This window comes from Mastigoproctus giganteus, chromosome 5, assembly GCF_048544385.1.
Source record: "Mastigoproctus giganteus isolate SK-2022 chromosome 5, ASM4854438v1, whole genome shotgun sequence".
Classification (NCBI taxonomy): Eukaryota; Metazoa; Arthropoda; class Arachnida; order Uropygi; family Thelyphonidae; genus Mastigoproctus; species Mastigoproctus giganteus.
Genome location: NC_143579.1, coordinates 56,477,872 through 56,498,807, shown reverse-complemented (window position 1 = coordinate 56,498,807; position 20,936 = coordinate 56,477,872). Strand labels below are relative to the sequence as shown.

The 20,936-nt window shown below is 37.3% G+C and overlaps 1 protein-coding gene across 2 annotated transcripts in view; it reads right to left on the bottom strand.

Moving 5' to 3' along the window:
• Window positions 1-20,936, bottom strand: part of LOC150085412 (alpha-1A adrenergic receptor-like) — a 146,647-nt gene that overhangs the window by 29,956 nt on the left and 95,755 nt on the right. For both annotated transcript variants that reach the window (XM_090373209.1, XM_090373208.1), the window contains exon 2: window positions 12,676-13,935. In XM_090373209.1, the coding sequence (XP_090229335.1) occupies window positions 12,676-13,648 (973 nt within the window). In that variant the 5' untranslated portion in view covers window positions 13,649-13,935. The remainder of the gene's footprint in view (window positions 1-12,675; window positions 13,936-20,936) is intronic.

Sequence of the window (20,936 nt, the reverse complement as noted above, 5' to 3'; positions counted from 1 at the left end):
AGACGCACGTGGGGAAGGATTACCTCAGTACAGTGTCGTGCACCGGTTACAGTACGGCCTGCCGGTATCTGGAGTTGTGTACGTCCATCCAAGATAACACCTCCCCAGACGAGAACACCTTAACCGATCCCTTTCAGTGATGTGTGGGGGGTGATACCGTGTGCCAACCTCTCGCCAGATTAGCTGCTGAAATTGAATCTACTCTCATCAGTAAAGAGTACCTTATGTAAAGATTTTGTGGTTGTAACCTTTAGAAATAGGTCCTTACGTTTTGCACACCAGTGTACTTGTATACTTTTGTATTGTATAATGTTATTATTTGTATAATAATAACAACATTAAACTAATACACTGTGCTGCCACTTTATTAGGTACACCTACTTAGTAGCGTGTTTAGCCTTCAAAACACGCCTGAATTCATCTAGGCATGGATTGAAGAAGACGCTGAAAACGTTGTGCAGGAATGGAGTACCATGCAGACATGAGTGTGTCACGCAGTTCCTTGATATTCGACGGAGGTGTAGGCCTGCAGCGAACAGCCCTTTCCAGCTCATCCCAAAGATGTTCAATAGGATCGAGATACGCGGACTGAGCGGGCCACTGCAGCAAAGAAAAGTCACTGTCATGTTCCTGGAACTATTCCATAGTGATTCGGGCTTTGTGCACTAGCACATTATCCTGCTGGAAGTAACCATCTGACTGAGGATAAATCGTCAACATGAACGGATGCACTTGGTCAGCAACGATGCTTAGGTATGATGTGGCATTAAGACATGAATCTATGGGTATCAATGGACCCAATGTGTGCCAAGAAAACATTCCCCACACCATAACACTGCCCCCCACCACCTTGCACAGTAGTTGTCAGACATGACGGGTTTATGGATTCATTTTGTTTTCGGCAAATTCTGAGCCTTCCATCAACATGGTGCAACAGGAACTTCGACTCGTCAGACCAAGCAACTGTTTTCTAATCCTCGATAGTCCAGTGCTGGTGTTGCTGTGCCCACAGGAGGCATGCTCTCTTGTTCTTCATTGATAACAAAAGGTACGCGATGTGACCTTCGGTTGTAGCCCATTCGCGACAAAGTGCGACTAGTGGTCCGTTGCGATATTTTGTTCTGAGAACCAAGGTTGTATTCTGACGTGATGTGCGACATTGTGGCCCGTCTGTTTGCTTGCAGAGTTCTAGTCATCCTCCTCTGACCTCTCTCATCAACAAGCGATTTTTTTCCACAAAAGTGCCGTTAAGGGGATGTTTTCTATTCGCTACACCATTCTCGATACACCCTTGAAACTGTGGTGCGTGAAAAGTTTAGAACTGCCGTTTAAGAGATGCTTTGTCCAGCACGTCTTGCACCTACTACCATGCCACGTTCGAAGTCCGTTAGATCACTCCTTTTCCCCCATTCTTGCTACGGTTTGTACGCTTAACTGATACTAGAAAGGTTGTTCTGCTGCATTTATATCCACAATTGTGGTCATGTGAATTGCAGCATTTTGGGACAAACCATTTGTGTGCACAGCTGGGGTGTACCTAATAGGGGCAGCACAGTGTACTTTAACGATAGAAATCTAATCAGGAAATGACCTATGTAATATATAGTGATGTAATTGTCCCTCCCTCTCGTCTCCCATTGGCTCGAATAAATGTCACTAGAAGGAAAAAAAATTTTTTAATGTATAGAGAAATATGTTTTATTCATTTTAATATACGGTCCGAACCAGCTTTCCAGGCAACCAGAAACGTATTTACAATGCTGTATCACTCACAGTGTTGGTGGAAAAATAACTCGGATTCCTTCATAGAGAGTCAATTCCTTGTCAATTTAAAGTTCGTATCACAATGCAATACCATGAAGGTGCTAACACTATAAAGTCCCAATAAAAGGTTCCGATATGATCTGGTGGTAGCAGAGTTCGTAAGATCGCTGTCCGCCCTACACCTGGTGAAAAAAAAAAGCTTTTTTTTAAAATGTGGTTGAGTTAGTCGGTCCCAGGCGAGAAAAGCATGGTTTTCCCTTCCGAAACCTCGGTTTATCATTAAAAAAAAAAAAAAAAAAAAAAAAAAATCTACTTCAGGACAAGCATTCAGGCGATATACACGGAGCAACATGGCCTTAGTTACCGATTTTAAAACCCAATAGCAAACAAGTCCACTGTGAAGATTCAAAATGAGAAGTTCAATGCAGGTAATAGAAGTCTAAACCAGAAATTATGCACACAACGAAGAAGTAAACTATTTCCTCAAACGTGAACAGTCAACACCTCAATTAGCCTCCACTACACTCCCCGGAAGCATAATAACATCACAGTTCATTCATTGAGGAAGTAACCACAATGCAATCCACAGGATCATCGTGGTAGTTTACCCATCCACTACATGTGGACATGTGTTTTTGTAATGGGCGGCACCTAGAACGTCAGTTCATCTCCGCCTCGTATCTCTGTGAACAGTACCACTGTAGAAGGGCCAGAAATAAGTAGTGTATGTTTGTGTGTATTATGTGTGTGTTCTATTGTTGTGTCTGACCGCTTGGCTACCCAGAATCATCAGTCACCTGGACAGATGATTCTGGGTACTCGTCCACACCACGGGAAGGTGGGCCAGTCTCAATGGAGCTCGCACTGTCTCAATTCCACTACAGTCCAATTTTCTCCGATACAAGCCAGACTGAAATGAGTCAGCTGTCTCCTCAACAACAGCTCTGAATCACCTGTTAGGATGTATCACGAGGTTCCTCAGAACTCCTTTGATATGGGTCAAAATAATGCTTGCACTAACTTCATGAATTCTTGTTTGTTACCCCAACAGTCGACGTTGTGGCAACAAAGATGTGCTGAGGGTAGCAATGGTTATAATGAGAGGGAAGATATAGCTTGGGATACAAACAAACAACTTGGTGTATCAGGGCAGTAAACTATAGAAGATTACTTACTCTCAACTGTGCTTACAGTAATTTTAGGAGTGTTGTCAATAAAATGGCTGAATTTGAACTCCTGGCTAGGACAACTAATGCTGGTATAATGGCCTAACAGAAACGTGGTGTGTCACCCGCCCAGAAATTGGTGATGAAGAGTTCTACTGCGGTATGTATGGAAAGGTAGGAAGGACGGAAGGGGTGGAAGAGTCATGCTTTTCATCAAAAGCATGCCTGAGTGCGAAGAGAGCTCTTGCTGAGTCTGAAGTTACGTCTGCCAACACAAAATCTTTGTGATGTGAGCGAGTTGGAAGGAAAGGAACAATCAGAGTGGGAGTAATCCACAGAACAGAAGATTATGACGAGAGTGTTTGCATACAGATGGAATGGACAAGCAAGCGTGAATGTCTTATTATGGGCGACTTCAATCTTCCCTAGATTTATTGGAATAAGTGGGAGGCAAACACACGATGGGGAAAATTTTTTAAATAAAGTAGATGATTATTATTTGCCAGCGTGTTAGAGAAAGTACTAGGGGTGAGAATATTCTTGACCTCATCATTATTAACGAATCAGGTGGCATCGCAGGCTTAAAGTACAAGAACCATTGTCCGGAAGTGAACATGCAATCATCAGTTGGAAGATGAAGATGTTGCAGTAGATAAAGGCACGGGTTTTAACTTCAGAAGAAGTGACTTTCATGTTTTTAGGCGATGTATGGCATCTGTAAACTGGGCGGATCGCCGTGGGATGGCGAATATATTTGATTTATCGAATACTTTTAAAGCAAAAATCCCAGAAACCATAAAGTAATCCAGAATTAGGATGCCAAAATGGATAACAACGGAACTAGCTGGTCGAATAGAGCAGAAAAAGATAGCATGGGACAGTTACAGAGTGATGAAAAGTACTGAAGCTTACAACAGGAACAAGTTGATCTGTAATAATACCACAAATGAAGTCAGAGAAGGCAAGGCTGCGTATGAGAAAGCATTGGCTAAAAAAGCAAAGAATGGAGACAAAGAATTTTTCTTGTATGTGAATACAAGGAAGAAAAATGCGAATTAGATTGGACCCTTGTGTACTGGTGTTGGAAAGTCTTAGACAACCCAGCTGATGTTGCGGATGAATTGAACAGGTACTTTGCATCTGTTTTACTGGCGAAAGACCCTTCATGCTGAGAAAAGGCTGTGCGAGTGAGGCTGAGCTTTATGAAATTGGTGATTTCATAATAACAGATGGTTGTGTTCATTAAGACAAATCAAGCATAAAGGCAAGTAAGGCTTCCAGAGTTGATGGCATATACCCTTTGGGTTTGAGGGAATCGCCAGGGAACGCATCGAACCATTGAGGTTAATTATGAGGGCATCGGGCATCTTTGGACTCGGGGGATATTCCCTGTATTGGAAAAGCATCAATGTATCGCCAGTACATAAAAGCCGTTCTAAGAGCGAAGTTGGTAATGTATTTAGGAAAGGTAGGGGTACAGATCGGTTAAACTGACTTCATTGGTAGGAAAAATCTTAGAGCCAGTGATTAAGAGTGCAATCCAGGGACATTTAGATAGATATAGCATTCTGAAGGACACACAACATTGAAGAACTTTATTCCATACAAAAGGCACAATACCCTTCACGGCTACAAGCCAGGGGTTGTTTTTTCAAGGGTAAATCATTTGCTTAGGTTGATTAATCATTTGAGAGGTTACTCTATAAGCTTGGGAAATAGTAACCCACAAATAAATTATACATTTGGCGGGGTTGAATTAAAAACAGCAGAGGAGGAAACGGATCTGGGAGTTTCATTACGGGGAGATAGAACAGTGTAAACAGGAAAGCCCATGGTGTCCTATCGATGATTTGTCAAACGCTATTCTGTAGAGACAAAGGTACGTCATAGTCAAACTGTATAAGGTAATTGTACGACCACATTTGGAATACTGTGTTCAAGTATGGAGACTTCATCCGAAAATAGACATTGAGCTTCTTGAAAGGGTCCAAAGACGGGCAACTCGAATGGTAAAATCGGCAAAAGGAGGACGACCGTATGAGGACCGACTCCGATTATGTGGGCTACAGAGCCTGGCAATCAGCACCTCAGAGTTGACCTTGATGTTTACAAAGCTCTGAGAGGAATTAGTAGTGGAATTTTCACTCTTCTAAAAGATTCCAGAACTAGTGGTCAAAAATTCAAATTACAGCGCCTGAGGTTTAGATTAGATTGTTGGAAGTTTTCTTTTAGCCCGCGAGTCGTTGATAGTAGGAACAAGTTGCCCTTCCAGGAGGTAGTTGAGGCTGACAGTTTGAGCAAATTCAAAAGGTCAACTGGATGCTTACCTGTTTGAGGAGGGAAACATAATTTGTTTTTTTTTAATCTACTTCGTTCTGGTTTTTTTTTTTTTTTTTTTTTTTTGCAGCGTAGCAAAAGCCTGCCGTTTGAAGTATATGGAAAATACTATTACTAAGTCGTAGTGTTCACCAGGGCCGGATTTCCTATTAGGCACAGTGCCTAGGGCCTACGAAGGAAGGGAAAATTTAATAAAAAAAAAGAAAAAAAAGTTCACTCTTTTCACTGTGACTAACGAAAAACGGGCTGAGAAAACATGTGTGAAATCGACTCTAGGAGCTTCAATTAAATACGCATACGCTATCTAGCGACTGTTCTCGAAACTAGAAGAATCAAAGTTATGGTCGCTCCTTCAATTTGAGGTGGTTTATTATTTATAATAGTTGAAACTTGAGTCATGTTAATTGACGTGATTCGCAGTCAGTGTTAAAACAGAAGGGGGTAAAGCATTTACCACCACCCCTTCAGCACATTTCGGACAGTGCCTAGGGCCTACGAACACCAAAATCAAGCCCTAGTGTTCACAAAGTACACTCCCACCTGTAATCAGCACGGTACCGCCCATTCTGGGTCCATCCTGTCCCATAATATTACGTGGTTTTTTCAAGCCCTTTTTAACTATCAGCCAGTATCTGGCTCCTCCTCATTATCAGCCATTTTCAATCCACTACAGGATGAAAGCCTCTCCAGCAACTTTCCAGTTCCTTCTGTTTTGTGCAATGGCCATCCATTTACTACCCACAAATTCATGGATTTCATCTGTCCATCTCCGTTGTTGTCTTCTAGGTTTCTTCTAGCTCCTCTTGGGTACCAGTCTGTTATTTTCTTAGTCCATCTGTCATCAAGCTATGTGTCCTGCCCAAGACCATTTTAGTTTTGATAAGAATGTCATTTACCTGAGTTTACTGCCTAATCCAAGTGTTTCTCGTGTTATCTAACAGTCTGATTCTCAATATAATTCGTTTCATTCTTCGCTGTGTAGTTCTCAGCTTCTTTTCCATTCTTTTGGTGCGTGCCCAAGTTTCACTTCCATAAGTCAAGGTGGGGAGTATACATTGGTTCATTATTTTACATTTCAGACAAAGTGGGATATTGCTCCTCAGTATCCGACTATATTTCCTGAATGCTATCCATCCAAAATTTATTCTTCTCTTGACTTCCAGGCATTTATCATTATAACAGTTAATGAATCACTTGTCCCAGATAAGTATATTACTCCACCTTTTCAATTACTGATCCTTCAATCATTATATCCTTTCTGTGGCATACTTGTTCATCATTACTTTTGTTTTAACCATATTCATTCATATTCCTTACTAACTTTGCATAACTGATTAAGATTTTTTTCTAATTCTTTGGGATCGTGGCTTATGACCACAATGTCATCTGCAAATCGTAAATGGTTTAGGTACTCTCCATTCACATTGATTCCTTTCTGCGACCAGTCTAATCTTCTGAAAGTTTCCTCAAGGGCAGCAGTAAACAGCTTCGGAGATATTGTGTCTCCTTGTCGAACTCCTTTTTCAATTTTAAATTTGCTACTGTCTTTGTCTAGTCTAATAAAGGAGGTAGCATTCCATACATTTTCTTCAAAATCATAATGTATGGGGTATCTGTGCCTTGTCTTTCCAGTGCCCGAAACATTGCCTTATGCTGTATGGAGTCAAATTCCTTTTCGTAATCCACAAATGCCAGGCATAATGGTGTTTTATATTCATTTTCTTTCTCCATTAGCTGTGATATTATGTGAAGGTGATCCATAGTTGAGAATCCTGCCCTAAAGCCAGCTTGCTCTTTCGGTTGATTCTCATCAAGTATTCTTTCTAATCTGTTAGTAATGACCCTTGTGAACAACTTTTAGTGGGATAACAAGCTAATTGGTCTATAATTTCCAATTTATCTCCTTTCTTATGCAGCAAAACTATGATTGCATTGTTCCACTCCTTTTCTACCTTTTCTGATGCATTTTGTGAAGAGTCTTGTCAGTTTGTGTCATATCTCTTCCTCCGAATTTTAACAACTCTACAGTAACTTCATCTTCCCCCGGGCTTTCTGGTGCTTCATTTTCTTCAACGCATGTTCTACCTCATCAGGAAGGATATCAGGTATGTAGTATGTGTTACTAATTTCTGATCCATCTTCCCCACTGCTGGCATCATTCCCTCGCTCTTTGTATAGCTCTTTATAGTAGTCTACTATTTGAATTATGCCTTCTCTGCTATTTATAAGTACACCATCGCTATTCTTCAGTTTCATTTGTCTTTCTGTATTAGTGCTCATGGCTGCTGATTTAAATACTTTGTTTTCCCTTAATGGTTTTTCTACTTTTCTTGTGTTAAATCTTATGTCCTCTCTGAGTCTCTTTCTAATGGCTTTGCATAACTCAGTATACTCAATTTGGCTCATGCTCCTCCAACTGCAACAAGATCCTCCTTCTGAATAGTTGGATTGTAAAATTTCGAAGTGCGTAAAAACCTTTTGTACTAAGTAACAGTTTTTCACATCCAGGAGTAAGGGAATAGAGATTAGGAGCTTCAATTAATTGTCCCCTCAGATCGCAATACTCTTTTGGGAATCTGCAAGTACATAGAGTATGCTCATCGATTCCAAATTCCCTTATTTGAAAAAAAAAAAAGGAACCATGTCCGATCAAAAGACAAGTTTTTTGGAGAGCGAGATTAAACCAAGTTGCCCACTCTTTATTACCATTGGAAATTTTTTTTTTTCGTTACAGCTTCAACACACAATTGGTCAAACATTCTTGCCACCGTTTTACCAATTCTGTCCATAGATGCTTCCTTCCTCTTTGTAACTCGCATTCCAATCTATTTATTATTATTAGCCGTATGGTGCAAGGAAGCCTGAGATTTTTGCTGCACCAGCCAAAAAAAAAAAAAAAAAAAAAAATCCTGAATTACCCTGAGAGAGAAGAGAAGAGAATTACCAAGAAAGAGAAGAATGATGGTACCCAGCTGAGGACCGTAGGTGTGCCAAGCCCATACTCCAGATGTGACAAACAGTTATATAGCAGCCCCTTTCTTAGATGATAACTCATTGATAAAAACACCAATTGTAAATCAAGTGTATAGTAGAGTTGAGTTCAGTGCAGCCGGATAAACGAGACCATACAGTACTGCGGATAGTGACAAGCTTGGATAATACTCTTTGCAACCTTAGTTCGTGTTAGAACGTAACTTTTAAAATTTCTTTTAGGGAATACTACGTATTGTGTCCGTATTGCGCCTATTTTAGGTCTGTTTGCTGGAGGAAAAACCTGGGAGAAAATATCATGCAACTCTCGCCTGAGACAGACTGATTCAGCCACGTTCTGGAGAAAAAAAAATAAAAACCAAAATTTTTCCAGTCATTCACGGGATTACAACTTTAACCTTTTCTACCCAATTTCGTTGAAATTTTCCTATTTTGAATCTTATATTGACTTGATAATCTCACAAACTTCTGATTACCTACGCAACCACCATAGGATGTCTCATGCTACCTGTCGCTTTCTAGAATATTAATTTAGAATATTTGCACTAATTATGCATAGATTACTTTATTATTGTAATTATCATTAAATATTTTTCCAAAATAAAACCATAAATGTAACAGCCTACATTTCTCTCTTCACTTCATGGCACACAATTGATAAAGACAGCATTTTTGTTAAATATAATTTCTCTTTTGAAATCAATGTTCGCTATAAAAACCTCTGTACAATGAGAAATAATTAAAATAATCCCTTTGGTTTGTGTTTTTATAATTGCGGCTCCTGCTTTCTGAAAGATGCATGGCTCATTGAGCACCCCCTGGTGATCACATGCGAGAGTGGATGAACAAACTTGTTTCTTTTTCCCTCTGTTGATTATTGTGTTCATTGTTAGATTACTACCTCATGCGTACCATGTTGCCTTGAAGAGATTTATCTACATGTCATGTGTTGAAAGAAGACCTTAGTCAAGATAAAAGAAAGATGAAGAATCTAGTAAGAGAAATAGATGGCCTCGGCTCATCCTGGTTCTCTTTGTTTCTGGGACAGCTTTGATCGTACCTTATAAACAGTTTATAAATCTTTGAGGGTTTTTTAATGATTAATCACAATTACAGCTATCAAAAACTTGTAGATTTAAAGAAAAGATGACAAAAATTATTTGTTGTGAATAAGATAAACAAATTCTGTAACTACAGAAATCTATCGATGGCTACAATCGTTCTTAAAAATATTTGAAAATGTAATTTAAAATTTTAGCTTATAAAAAAAAGACACCAAATACTTAGTACAATAAACAATATAATACAACCTATATCTGAAAACCTAACAATTTAGTAAAAATAATAGGTATTTGACAGAAAAAAGCATAACATGATTTCGTAGCATGATTTCGAAATGCAATTATGTGGCATGGAATTTAGAGAAGATATTTAATTTAACATTTATGTTTTAATTTGTGTGGAATGCTGGAATCGATCCTAAACTTTGGCCAAAGAATTTTAAGGTATGCTTCTAATAATCAGTAATAATAAAAAGTATTATAAAGGTTGGAATAAACCACAATATTACAAATTGGACCACAATGGTGAACCTGATATGCTTATATCAACGGCAACATTAAGTAATGTTTCCGATTGCTCAATAACTTTTTTTAAATTTTTAAGAGAGAGAAATGAGCTATTATGATACTATTCAGAGCAATTCCTGTTAGAAACAAAGCTTTATTAAGATATGGGCATATTATTTTTACTTCATATGAAGTGTACCGGCTTTGTTGTAGCTTTAAAAGACTTTTAATGTTACGTTAGCGGCCTAGTTGGAGAGTTGCCCGGACCCTGATTGTTAATCTACTACAAAGATGTAACTGGACCTTGTTCTTCGTGCAAGCGCAATCATTTTGTAATACTCAGGGGCTTGCCTTTTCTTCTTAACTCTCTGTACGGCACATTTGGGAAGAAAAAAAAGTGCCTACCATCTGGAAAAGTCAAAACTAGCTTACGCATAAGTGTTTCTGAGAGCCACTGCCAACATTAACCATTAATACTGTTTAAAATAGGAAATAATAGCAAGTATTTCTTTTCTTTTCTCTTGAAAAACTCACTTTTAATAGCCATTTTGACATATTCTGATAGTATCCATTACGCTTTACGAGTAGTCTTATCTGGCATGTATTTTTAAACATCCGCTTATGTATTTCAGCCAAAGCTGATTTTACATACACTATTATTAAAAAGTTATAATTACAGTTTTTTATTTTAATTATTGCATGAGATCGAGAGGGGAACACGTGTTTGATATTACTTAGCAAGCAGGACCCAAGAGAGCATGGACTCAATTATGGGAAGAATAAAAAGGTAGATCGTAGACTATTTTCAACTGTGGTACTGGGACAATGTATATACTCATTAGGGGCCTAGTTGGAGTTTTTTCCGAACCCTGATTAGGTTCATATTTTGGTCATATCCCTCCATAGAAAGGCCCGTTATGAATCGAGAGCTGTGGTTACAATGAAATCTTCAATTCTTGGGGTTCCAAGATTCATTCAAGAGCCATCTTTAAATGGGCACCTCATCTCATTCCATTTAGATAAATAATATATATATTTAAAATGAGATTTTTTTTATTAAGGAAAATTTAACCATGTTTATTCCGTTATTATAAAATTATTTTGTTATCGCATTGACAAAATTTCGCTTATTCTTAGAGAACGATTAAGAATTTCTCTTTGCCAGTATGCTTAAACAAATGAAATATTCTACCATTTATCTATGTTCGCTTTGCACTTTAAATAGTGCAAAGTGTTGACAAAAGGCAGGTTTCCCGTAACTCAGTGTCTTCGTTCATTATCTGGCAGTGCAGCCTAACTGTCAGGAAAGGTTTGCTGAGCGTTTAATAGACAGAGACATCTGTTCACAAAAGGACAGTTCCGGACTGTGCCTTCGGTTTAATAAACGTTAAATACCATACAAGCAGCACAAACACGCTTTTCTTGTTGATGTAAACTAATGTTAACGTAAGCAAAAAGGTTCTTCCAACTTAATAAAAATTACTTAAATATTTGTCATTTTTAATGTTTAAATTTATAAATTAAAAATTGCTCCAAATACCTTAGAAAATTAATCTATTTCAATTTTTGATGTTTATCTCACGCTTATTAATTTATTTTAATTAAAGTGTACTTTTGGAACACTTAACTAGAAAATTATTTATAACATCAAGAATTTGGTGCCTTGATTAATTATAAAAATACGATATTTATTACATTTTAGACTGTTTTTTGTGGTTATGCTGTAATTTAAGCTTTGCAATACATCTCAGGTGCTTTAACAAATAGTAATAATTGATTTATAACAAAAAGAAAAAAACGATTTCTATTGGTTCAGTTTTTAATGAAATTGAAATATAACTCGACAAATGTTTCTAAAAACCAAATTTAAAATTATATGAAAATCCAAGCACTAGTCGAGTTACTACAAGCGGACGGACAGACAGACATAGTGAAGACAATAGGTGCTTGATACATATATCCTAACGCACCTAATAATATTAATGTTCTTCAATGACTCTTACTGAATAAATCTAAAGGGGGACAATAAAAGTCTAATTCAATTTAAAGGATGCCTGTTACTATTTAAGCATATCAAACATCAATTAATATGTAATTATTTAAAAATATTAAATGACAATTTATCGAACTAATAAAAAACGATTACACTATTAAGGAAGTAAACTGTCACGATTAGAGGATACATCCAATTCAAAACAAAATGGGACACCTATAAGAGTAATGTATCTCTAAATATTTGAGATGGTATGAGCTGTGGTTGTGCATATGCACTTGCAGCTGATCTGATTCTCTGTTTCTTATAATGAATTTCTAGTCCAGGTTTTTTTTTTTTTTAATCATACTTGCTACATATTCAGGTACTCCATTTCAATCTACAAAGTACCCTTTAAATGAATTCTCTATCGTCCGAGTTTAATATGATAGTTAATTTTACGCTTCCTGCTGCGGTCGATCAAAAACAAAAAAAAATGTGAAGTCATCGAGGAATTTTTACCCGTTTATAATAATTCATGAATGTCTAACAGCTTAATAAATCGGAATGATGGAAAAATTCTGTTATGTGGTGCATTAAAACTGATCTATACAGATGATGGCAAAAGATTTTAAATTCGAACTCAATTTGGTCTCGTCACTGACACAATTTTAAACCTACCATAATGAAGAAAATAAAATGGAAAGAAGGAGAAAAATAAACTTCATTCTTTGTTTATATACGTAGCTAATTAACGAAATTATATTTTAAAATGGGAAATTCAAAACTGCATTTACAATTTCTTTTATACAAGTTGTGTGGTGTAAAATAAGAATATTTAAATCTAATTTCTACGAAATCCAGATTGGCTACTTACTGAGTGGTAGGAGAAAGAAGAAAGGGAACCAGCACAGTATAAACACACCCACAACGATTCCAAGAGTCTTGGCAGCTTTTTTCTGTCTTCTAAACTTGGCCAATCGTCCCTGAAGGCCCGGTAGAATCAATTTAGGCAGTGTCTTACTTCCATTCTGAGAGTTTGTCCTGCTGGTTGTAACCAGGTGGCTGTTTCCCGCGTGCACGCGAAGCGTTAGCTCCTCGGTATGGGATTTTCCAGCACCTTTTACAACCTTAACTCCAGTCTCAAGAAACCTTGTCTGACGCACCGCGGCTTTATAGATTCGGTGGTAGACTAAGAGAATGACCACAGTGGGGATGTAGAAAGAGAACAAGACGGAAAATACTACATAGCCCGTCTGCTTTGTCATCTCACAGGCATAAGGATCTTCGGGTGGAGGGTCCTTCCATCCTAGGAGGGGTCCGACGGATATAGCGAATGACAGGATCCATACAAACACACAACTGACCGTTGCACGTTTGTGGGTGACGATTGTGGAGTAAGTGAGGGGTCTGGTGACACCGATGTACCTGTCTATACTGATCACACAAAGGCTGAGGATAGATGCAGTACAACATAGTACGTCTGTAGCTGCCCAGATGTTGCAGAAAACTTGACCGAAAAACCACTTTTTTTCGAGGAGTTCAAGGCTGGCGGAGAAGGGGAGAACACTGACACCTAACAACAGGTCCGCCAAGGCGAGGTTCACTATGAAACAATTCGTTGTCGTCCTCAGCGACGGGTTAAGAAACATGGAAATTAGAACCAGGAGGTTGCCAATTATGGTGACTACGATAATCACCACTAAGAGGGAACCTTTTAAGAAAATACCAGTTAACTGCATAGCAAATAGTCCAGCTGCTGTGTTATTTTGTGCTGTTCGACTCCAGCCACTTCCGTTACTGCTGCCCTCCATATCACAAACTTCAGTGATATTAACGGGTGGTTCCATGTTATAAGACAGAGTTCGGGTTCATTATTGCCATGGCGAAGCCATCAAAAGCAGAGTCTAAGCTCCTAGGTGGACGATACGTTAGCACCCGGAGTAGCAGATCTTTTTGTCACGCGATCACCAAAGAAATAACTGAAGGAAGTTGAGTATAGAATTAACACTTCTTAACAGTTCTTCAAAGTTCATAGAAAACTCTTTATTTTTCCATTGTTTTTTTTTTTTTCTTCTCTTTCCACAAACTAAGCAATAATCTACTTGGAGTGCTTTACTTTACCTTGGATCTAATCCTGAAAGAAAGATGGAAGAAATTAGTAAACTGGAAAAGCAATCCATGCGATTTAAATATCATATACAAATTTGTTTTTTTTTTTAGATTTTTCATTATTAAATTTTATTGGCAATAAAACTTCACTTAAGATACGATATCATTTAACTTATCATCGTTAATATGCTCTATTTAAAATACACGAAGTGGCAACATTATTTGGTACACCTACCTAATAGGCTAGTGAGTAGGTCCTCCCCCCTTAAGCCTTCAGTACAGCCCAGATTCGTCCCTGCGTGGGCTCAGTGAGGTGTTTAAAGCGTACCACAGAGGTTCATTTTGAGTCAATTACTTCCCATAATTTGTAAATTGGATGGCCGAGGGACTTCTACATCGAAGTGCTCGTTCCATCTCATCCCACAGGTGCTCAGTGCAATTGAAAACTGGTGAATCGGAATGCCATCACACTAGGCTGATTTGCTCGCATGTTCTTTGGAACCAGTTCTATATAATTCCCACGAATGTTGAATTCCTGTTGAATGATGCAGTGGATACAGTGAATGGGTTCTTCCAACTGGAAGAATCCATTCGCTGGATACATTGCAGCCATGAAGGAATGCTCTTGGTCGAAAATAACTTACAGGTAATGTGACATCCAAACTTTGCTCCACTGGTATTAAGGGGCCAATATGGCCCCGAAAACACCCAACACTACCATCATCAGTTTGTATTGTGAACAGATGGAAGGATGGGCCCATGAACATATGAAGTAGACACCAAGGCTCATGATGTCTTCGCCATGGTCTGGATACTCCTATCAGCTTGAAACAGGAGGAACCGGGATTTGTAACACAAAGGCTCCGGACGACCTTCATACAAAAAAAAAAATAAATAAATAAATAAACAAACTATCCCTTGTTGTTGTTCTCGAGTTCCTTATCCTAGTTCTGTCGTTGGCTATAATGTCACCATCTGAGACAAGGTACAACGAGTTGGGCATTGTCAAGTCCTAATCAAGTAGCCACCCGGGCTTCCGCCCATATGCTACTTATTTTTATGTTGTGAAGGTTCTTAAACTATATCTGGTTAGTTTTATCAACTTACTACAACGTAAGAGTCAACTTATGACTAAATAACAATTAGGTGAAATTTGGCCATTTAGCCTCGCGGCGGGAAGACTTCTCCACCCCCATAACAAGTTTTCATCCCCGCCCCGAGGAGGTAGGTCTCCCCATCTAGGAAACACAAGTTTGACAAGACTAATTCATTTCTAATCAGGAATATACATCCCTGTTGAAATAACTAGGTTGATATTTTTCTGTCAGCAATATCTACTCAATACTACCTATTTCTTTAGCAATAATTTCATTAAAGAATTTCATCGCAATTCTAACTCTTCAGTGACTTATTGCAATCTCTGGGACAACCAACTCGAGCCGTGTCTCCGACACACGACTCAAGCTCCTGATCATTCAATATTGCTTAATTATTTCTGCAGCCATCTCCAGCCAACGAGTTGGGCATTCAGAATAGCCACTTTGGCCAGTACTCTTGTATTGGATTGTTGACTGGCTCTATCCTTTCTGTTACCCTGAACAAGTCACCACAGCCTTCTTTGGCCTTTCGCACGAACGAGTTGTTTTCCAGAACAGGATTGCCGTTGCTAAAGTTATTTGATTATTGTACCAGTCTCGGCACATCTGAGTCACAGTCGTACATGAAAACCCCAGCGAGGTCTCAGTTTCTGAGGTACTCATACCGGAACGTCTGGCGCCGACCACCATGTGTTCAAAGTCACTTAAATCATAACTATCTTCTATCCACCTGCTTTAATCTCGTGGTACAAACAAGTGATGCTATCACTGAACGAGGTCTCCATTTCACGAAAAGGGCAATATCTAATAAAGTGACCACTCTATTTTCGTGATTTGGCTCTAGTATTCATGTGGTTTTTTCCTGACCTTAAAAAGTTTAAAGAGTCTTGGCTGCCGCTTTAGTCATATGATTTTATTCAAATTTTTGATTTGCATTCTTCCATTTATTTTCATATTTTAATAATTATTCTAATAAATTAATGATACACTTTGTGATCGCATTCAGGAAAAGTGCAATATCAGGATTATACTTTCTGTAAGTAACATTTGACCAGTTTACTGTTATACAAGCTATTTATAAAAATATAGGGATGGACAAAATAATGGAAAAATCTGCGATAAGAGTTACAGGTATGCACTAATATGGTGTTGGGCCACGGTTTGCTTTTGAAACAGCTTTTATTCTGCGTGGAATAATTCAAATAAATCTTGAAGTGTCTTAAGAGAAATAATGGACCGTTCTTCATGAAGCTTTTCGAGGTCCTTGAGAGATAAAGGTGGAGAAAATCTGCTCATTATCCTCTCCAAATATGCTGAGAGTGGCTCAATAATATTTAATTCTGGTGATTGTTCAGGCCATGGGAAGTGCTTAGTCTCATTTCATGCTGCTCAAACCAAGATTGGACACATCTGGCTGAGTCATCTTGAAACATGGTATCGTTTGTGGAAACAATGTTTGCACCACGTGATGAAGCTAGTCATTCAGAATATCAAGATGATCAGTGGCAGTAATTCACCCGTTCAAGGTGATGATAGGCGCTAAAGAATACAAAGATATTGCTGCCCAGACCATTGTTGATCTCCATCTTTGACGGTTAGCATAAGACACTCAGAATGATGCACTTCCTTTGGCATTTGTCAAACGTAAACTCTCCTGATGTTGGAAAAAGTGCGGATGATGATTCGTCTAAAAATATAACTTGTTTCCAATCATCATTTCCATCAGTAACGAGTGGCTTGGCAATAGCGGGCTCTGCCATAAATTTAAGCTTTATGAAGTTCACTGAATGTTCATAAATATGTCATACAGCCATTACAAATACTACTCACTTCATATCAGGTGTTTCCATTATTTTTACCACTCCCCGTATATATATATATATAGATAACGAAACACTATGACTCCTTTAGGATCGTACAGCTTTGCTTAATAAGCTTCTCAGATCATTTCGCTTACAACTGGTATAAAAATAAACTATAAAAGAAAAATAATGGCTACTTTTTTGATATGGTAAAGATCCAGCTGCTTTCGATATTCTGGTATCATCTGCATGGATGAAGTAATACGCAGATATTTATTGGAGTTTAATAAAGTGGATCTAAGTAGCATCTACTTACTCAAAGTCAAGATTATGTTAAGTGGGCTTATTTTTATTTGTCTGTTCATCCAAGATGCGATAATCTTGACGGGTCATTCATTTTTGTTTCTCTTCTACCACCTGATGCTCGCATAGTAGACTGTTCCAATTCTTGTTTCACTAATAAACGCAGATTAACACCAACTATGAAAAACCAGAAATTATCCAGAATTGCAGCTGAATTTGGATGAAAAACTGGTGCTTTAGTTTTCACATAACCAATTTTCTTCTAATTTCAGAGTAAAACTCAACGAGTTACCTTATCGTAGTTAAAATCTTTAAGGCTTTACCACTAACATCTACGAAGCGATAGGAACTTTGAATTATAATAACTTGCGATGTATTTTTAACTCATTAGCAGGAGAAAAAAAAATGACACTAGTGGGAGGTGTCTAGAGTGCGTCGATAAAATAGGACATGAGACTTAATGGATGAAGTTAGGAGTAACCCGACCTAAAATTCATTAAGTAATGTGCTAGAAAGATGGATTTGTGTGATTACTTAAAATGGCTTGCCTAGCCTCACAATTGGACCGAGCTGGTCATGTATTAAAAATATATAATTGGTTAGTTAATACTCCTTCAGTCCTCTTGATAAATGCTCAAATCTAGACACTGCAAGATAATTGGATGAACTCAGGCTATGCGATATTTCCTTTAGGGCACAGGGAAAAAAAATAGTTTAAAAATGCTGTTCCAGAGGACAGCATGTTCGTTGGGTGTGGTTACTGATAAACTTCTCCCTCCTTGGATCGGACATCCCTACTACAAGGTTGGACATCTACCACTAAGATAGAGAACGTCCGACCCTAATGAGATAATTTAAGTATTCGTAGGAAAATCTGATGACTGCAGTCTTGGTGCACTAATTCAGCAGGCAAGGGAAAGAAGGGGGAAAAAGTAAACGTTCTTAGACATAAAATTGAAATCGAATGTAGGTTCTGCATCCAGAACTTCACGCATTTATCAATTTCCACTTTATGATTAAATTAAAATGAATATAGGTAATTATCTGTAAGTAAATATTAAATAAATAATTATCTTGTTACCAATTGATTACTTCTTGATTAACCATTAATATGTAAAATTAATTGTTTTCTCTTCACTTGCACATATCTTCTATTCATTCCATAATACTTTATAATCAACAGCGCGTGAAATGCAATACCTATCTCAGTCTGTGATTTTAATAAATTAAGCAATCATAGTATAACTGTCAATGCTTTCGTAATGCAGTTTACTTATTTCTTCCTGGATTTTAATAACAATTGATATAGAACACGTATTTAACTTTGCTGTGATTAATACACTTAGAAAATAGTGATAATTCACGATTTATATATTTAATAAACTGATAACAAAAAACTAGAAAAGCAACGAGTTTTATTCGAGACCCGAAAGTTTTGTTTCTGCGTATCGAGCATGCTGCCTATTCATTCTTCCAGTCAGTGGACGGTAGCAAACATTTGGGGTGGGTTGACTAAGTATTCCTATAGAGCTAAATATAAAATTTCATGAAAATCCGTCTATTTGGAGCAGGGATATTACGTACTATATATAACAACTCAATGTTCGCATATTATATGCAAATACGTAAACGGATAGAGAGACAAAGAAATAAGAGGAAGAATTCTATTCGTTCCATTTTAATGAAATTTCGGATAACTCGATAAACCGTTCTACTTAAGCCAAATATAAATATACTACAAATTGAGTTATTACATGAGGACGGACAGACATGTAAAAGCACTCGAGAAATGGAGATTATTCTCTCAAGAACCACCTGCATCAGCAAAATAAATTGAATTAAATTTATAAGAAAATTATGAAAATAAATTCAGAAGTGCATTTATTAAATTAATATTTACAATTAAAATTTGAAACACAAATTAACTATTATTATAAAATCTTATTATTAAACACGGATTTGTTTTCTTAGTAATAATTGACAAAAAAAAAGCCTCTGGTGCGCATTCCACACCATTTCTGTAAACAAAAATTAATATTAACTACTATATTTAACGCCTTGCAATGAGGTATCTCTGAGTATTTTCCACGTGCTCTTGACCTATCGTGTATTTATTAAATTAATAATTGAGAAAAACAAAAATATCCCTTGTGCAATATTCCACGCCATTTCTGTAAACAATAATGCTTAAAATTAATCAAAATCATGGATTTTAACTACCATCAGTATTAACGCATTGCAATGAAGCATCTATGAGCATCTTCCACATGCTCTTGACTTTGACTAATCAAAATAATTTAGAATTGCCTTTATTAAATTAATATATAAAATAAAAAGTTGAAACACAAATTAACTATTATTATTAAACATAGACTGTGTATTTATTTTCTTAATAATAATTGAGAAAAATAAAAATGTCTCTGGTGCAATATTCCACACCATTTCTGTAAACAATGCTTAAAATTAATCAAAATCATGGATTTTAACTACCATCAGTATTAACGCGTTGCAATGAGGCATATCTGAGCATCTTCCACATGCTCTTGACTTTTGGAGAGCTCCTTGCTGGCTAGAGACAACGGAGTGATGAAGTGCAAACATAGCTATAGCAAGAAGGCAACTTCTCAGTCTTAGATAAATCATGGTAAATTCGCATTTGTCAGTGGCATGGAAAAGCTGCATCATTAAGTTTTCTGCTGGTAACGGTGCTATTGTTTTCGTACGTGAACTCGTGTTACTCAAATAATGAGCCTTGTTACCTGGGTGGGCAGAGAGTCGAGGCAAATTTTTATTATAGGGATAAATCGTGTGCTTCGCAGTCTGTGGAAACTGCTCAGCGAATATGGTAATAATTGGATGCCCACGTAAGATTTTTAAGGCGTGCATTCTTTCCGTTGTCTGACCTTCCAAGTAAGATGTTTATGAAGGTTGCACACGCAAGCAGAAATAAAAACTAGAAGGATCGAATTATTCAAAATTAAACTTTTGAGAGATTGAACAAGTTAAGGAAGACCATTAACGCTATTTACAAGAATTAAAATAACTGTAATTAAAAAACTTAAGAGATTTTATATTTCTTATCATGGGTGAATTTTACTGTTTTGAATGAAGTGTGTGGTTATTTTTTCCCCTCTCAGCTGGATCCTTTTTTAAGAAGTTTTCCAATATTTTCTTTTATATTTATAATCTCATTAAAGGAAATAAAAAAGTTAAAGGATAATATATGTACAACTTCCGTCACGAAGCTTTCAGAGGGAAAATTACCTTGTTCCTGATTAGACAAGTTCAGAGTAAAGGAGGATGCTGCCGGAAATAAAAATAAGTTATTTCAATGTTAAATATCAACTTCAGTTTAAAAAAAGTAAACCGAAGTGTAAATTAAATAAACCTTTAAATCATTCGGATTCTTTGTGGTAAATTTTAGATTGAAAAGAAAGCCAGTGTTAATCTTTCATAAAGTAACCTTAATAGGATTAATTACAGTCTACATTTTAAGGAAAGCTCAGGATCCGTGAAGATCCTTGAATATTGACGTTAGAGGTGACAATGTGGATGCAACCAATGAACTGCTTGTTCTTTGACTTGTAATTTGCTACACTTATGCAACAAAATTTGCAGTCTAGGGGAGGGGGCATCTTTAACCTGGAGATCTGAGAAACTTGGGGATTTGTTAATGATCCCCAGATCCTCTACATATGTACGGCACACTTTATGGGGAACCAAACCTTGATCATCTAATTTAATTCCAAAATATGCGGCATACGCATTTTTACAAATGATGTTATGCTACAGCCAAATGTAACAAAATATATTTGGATTTCTCG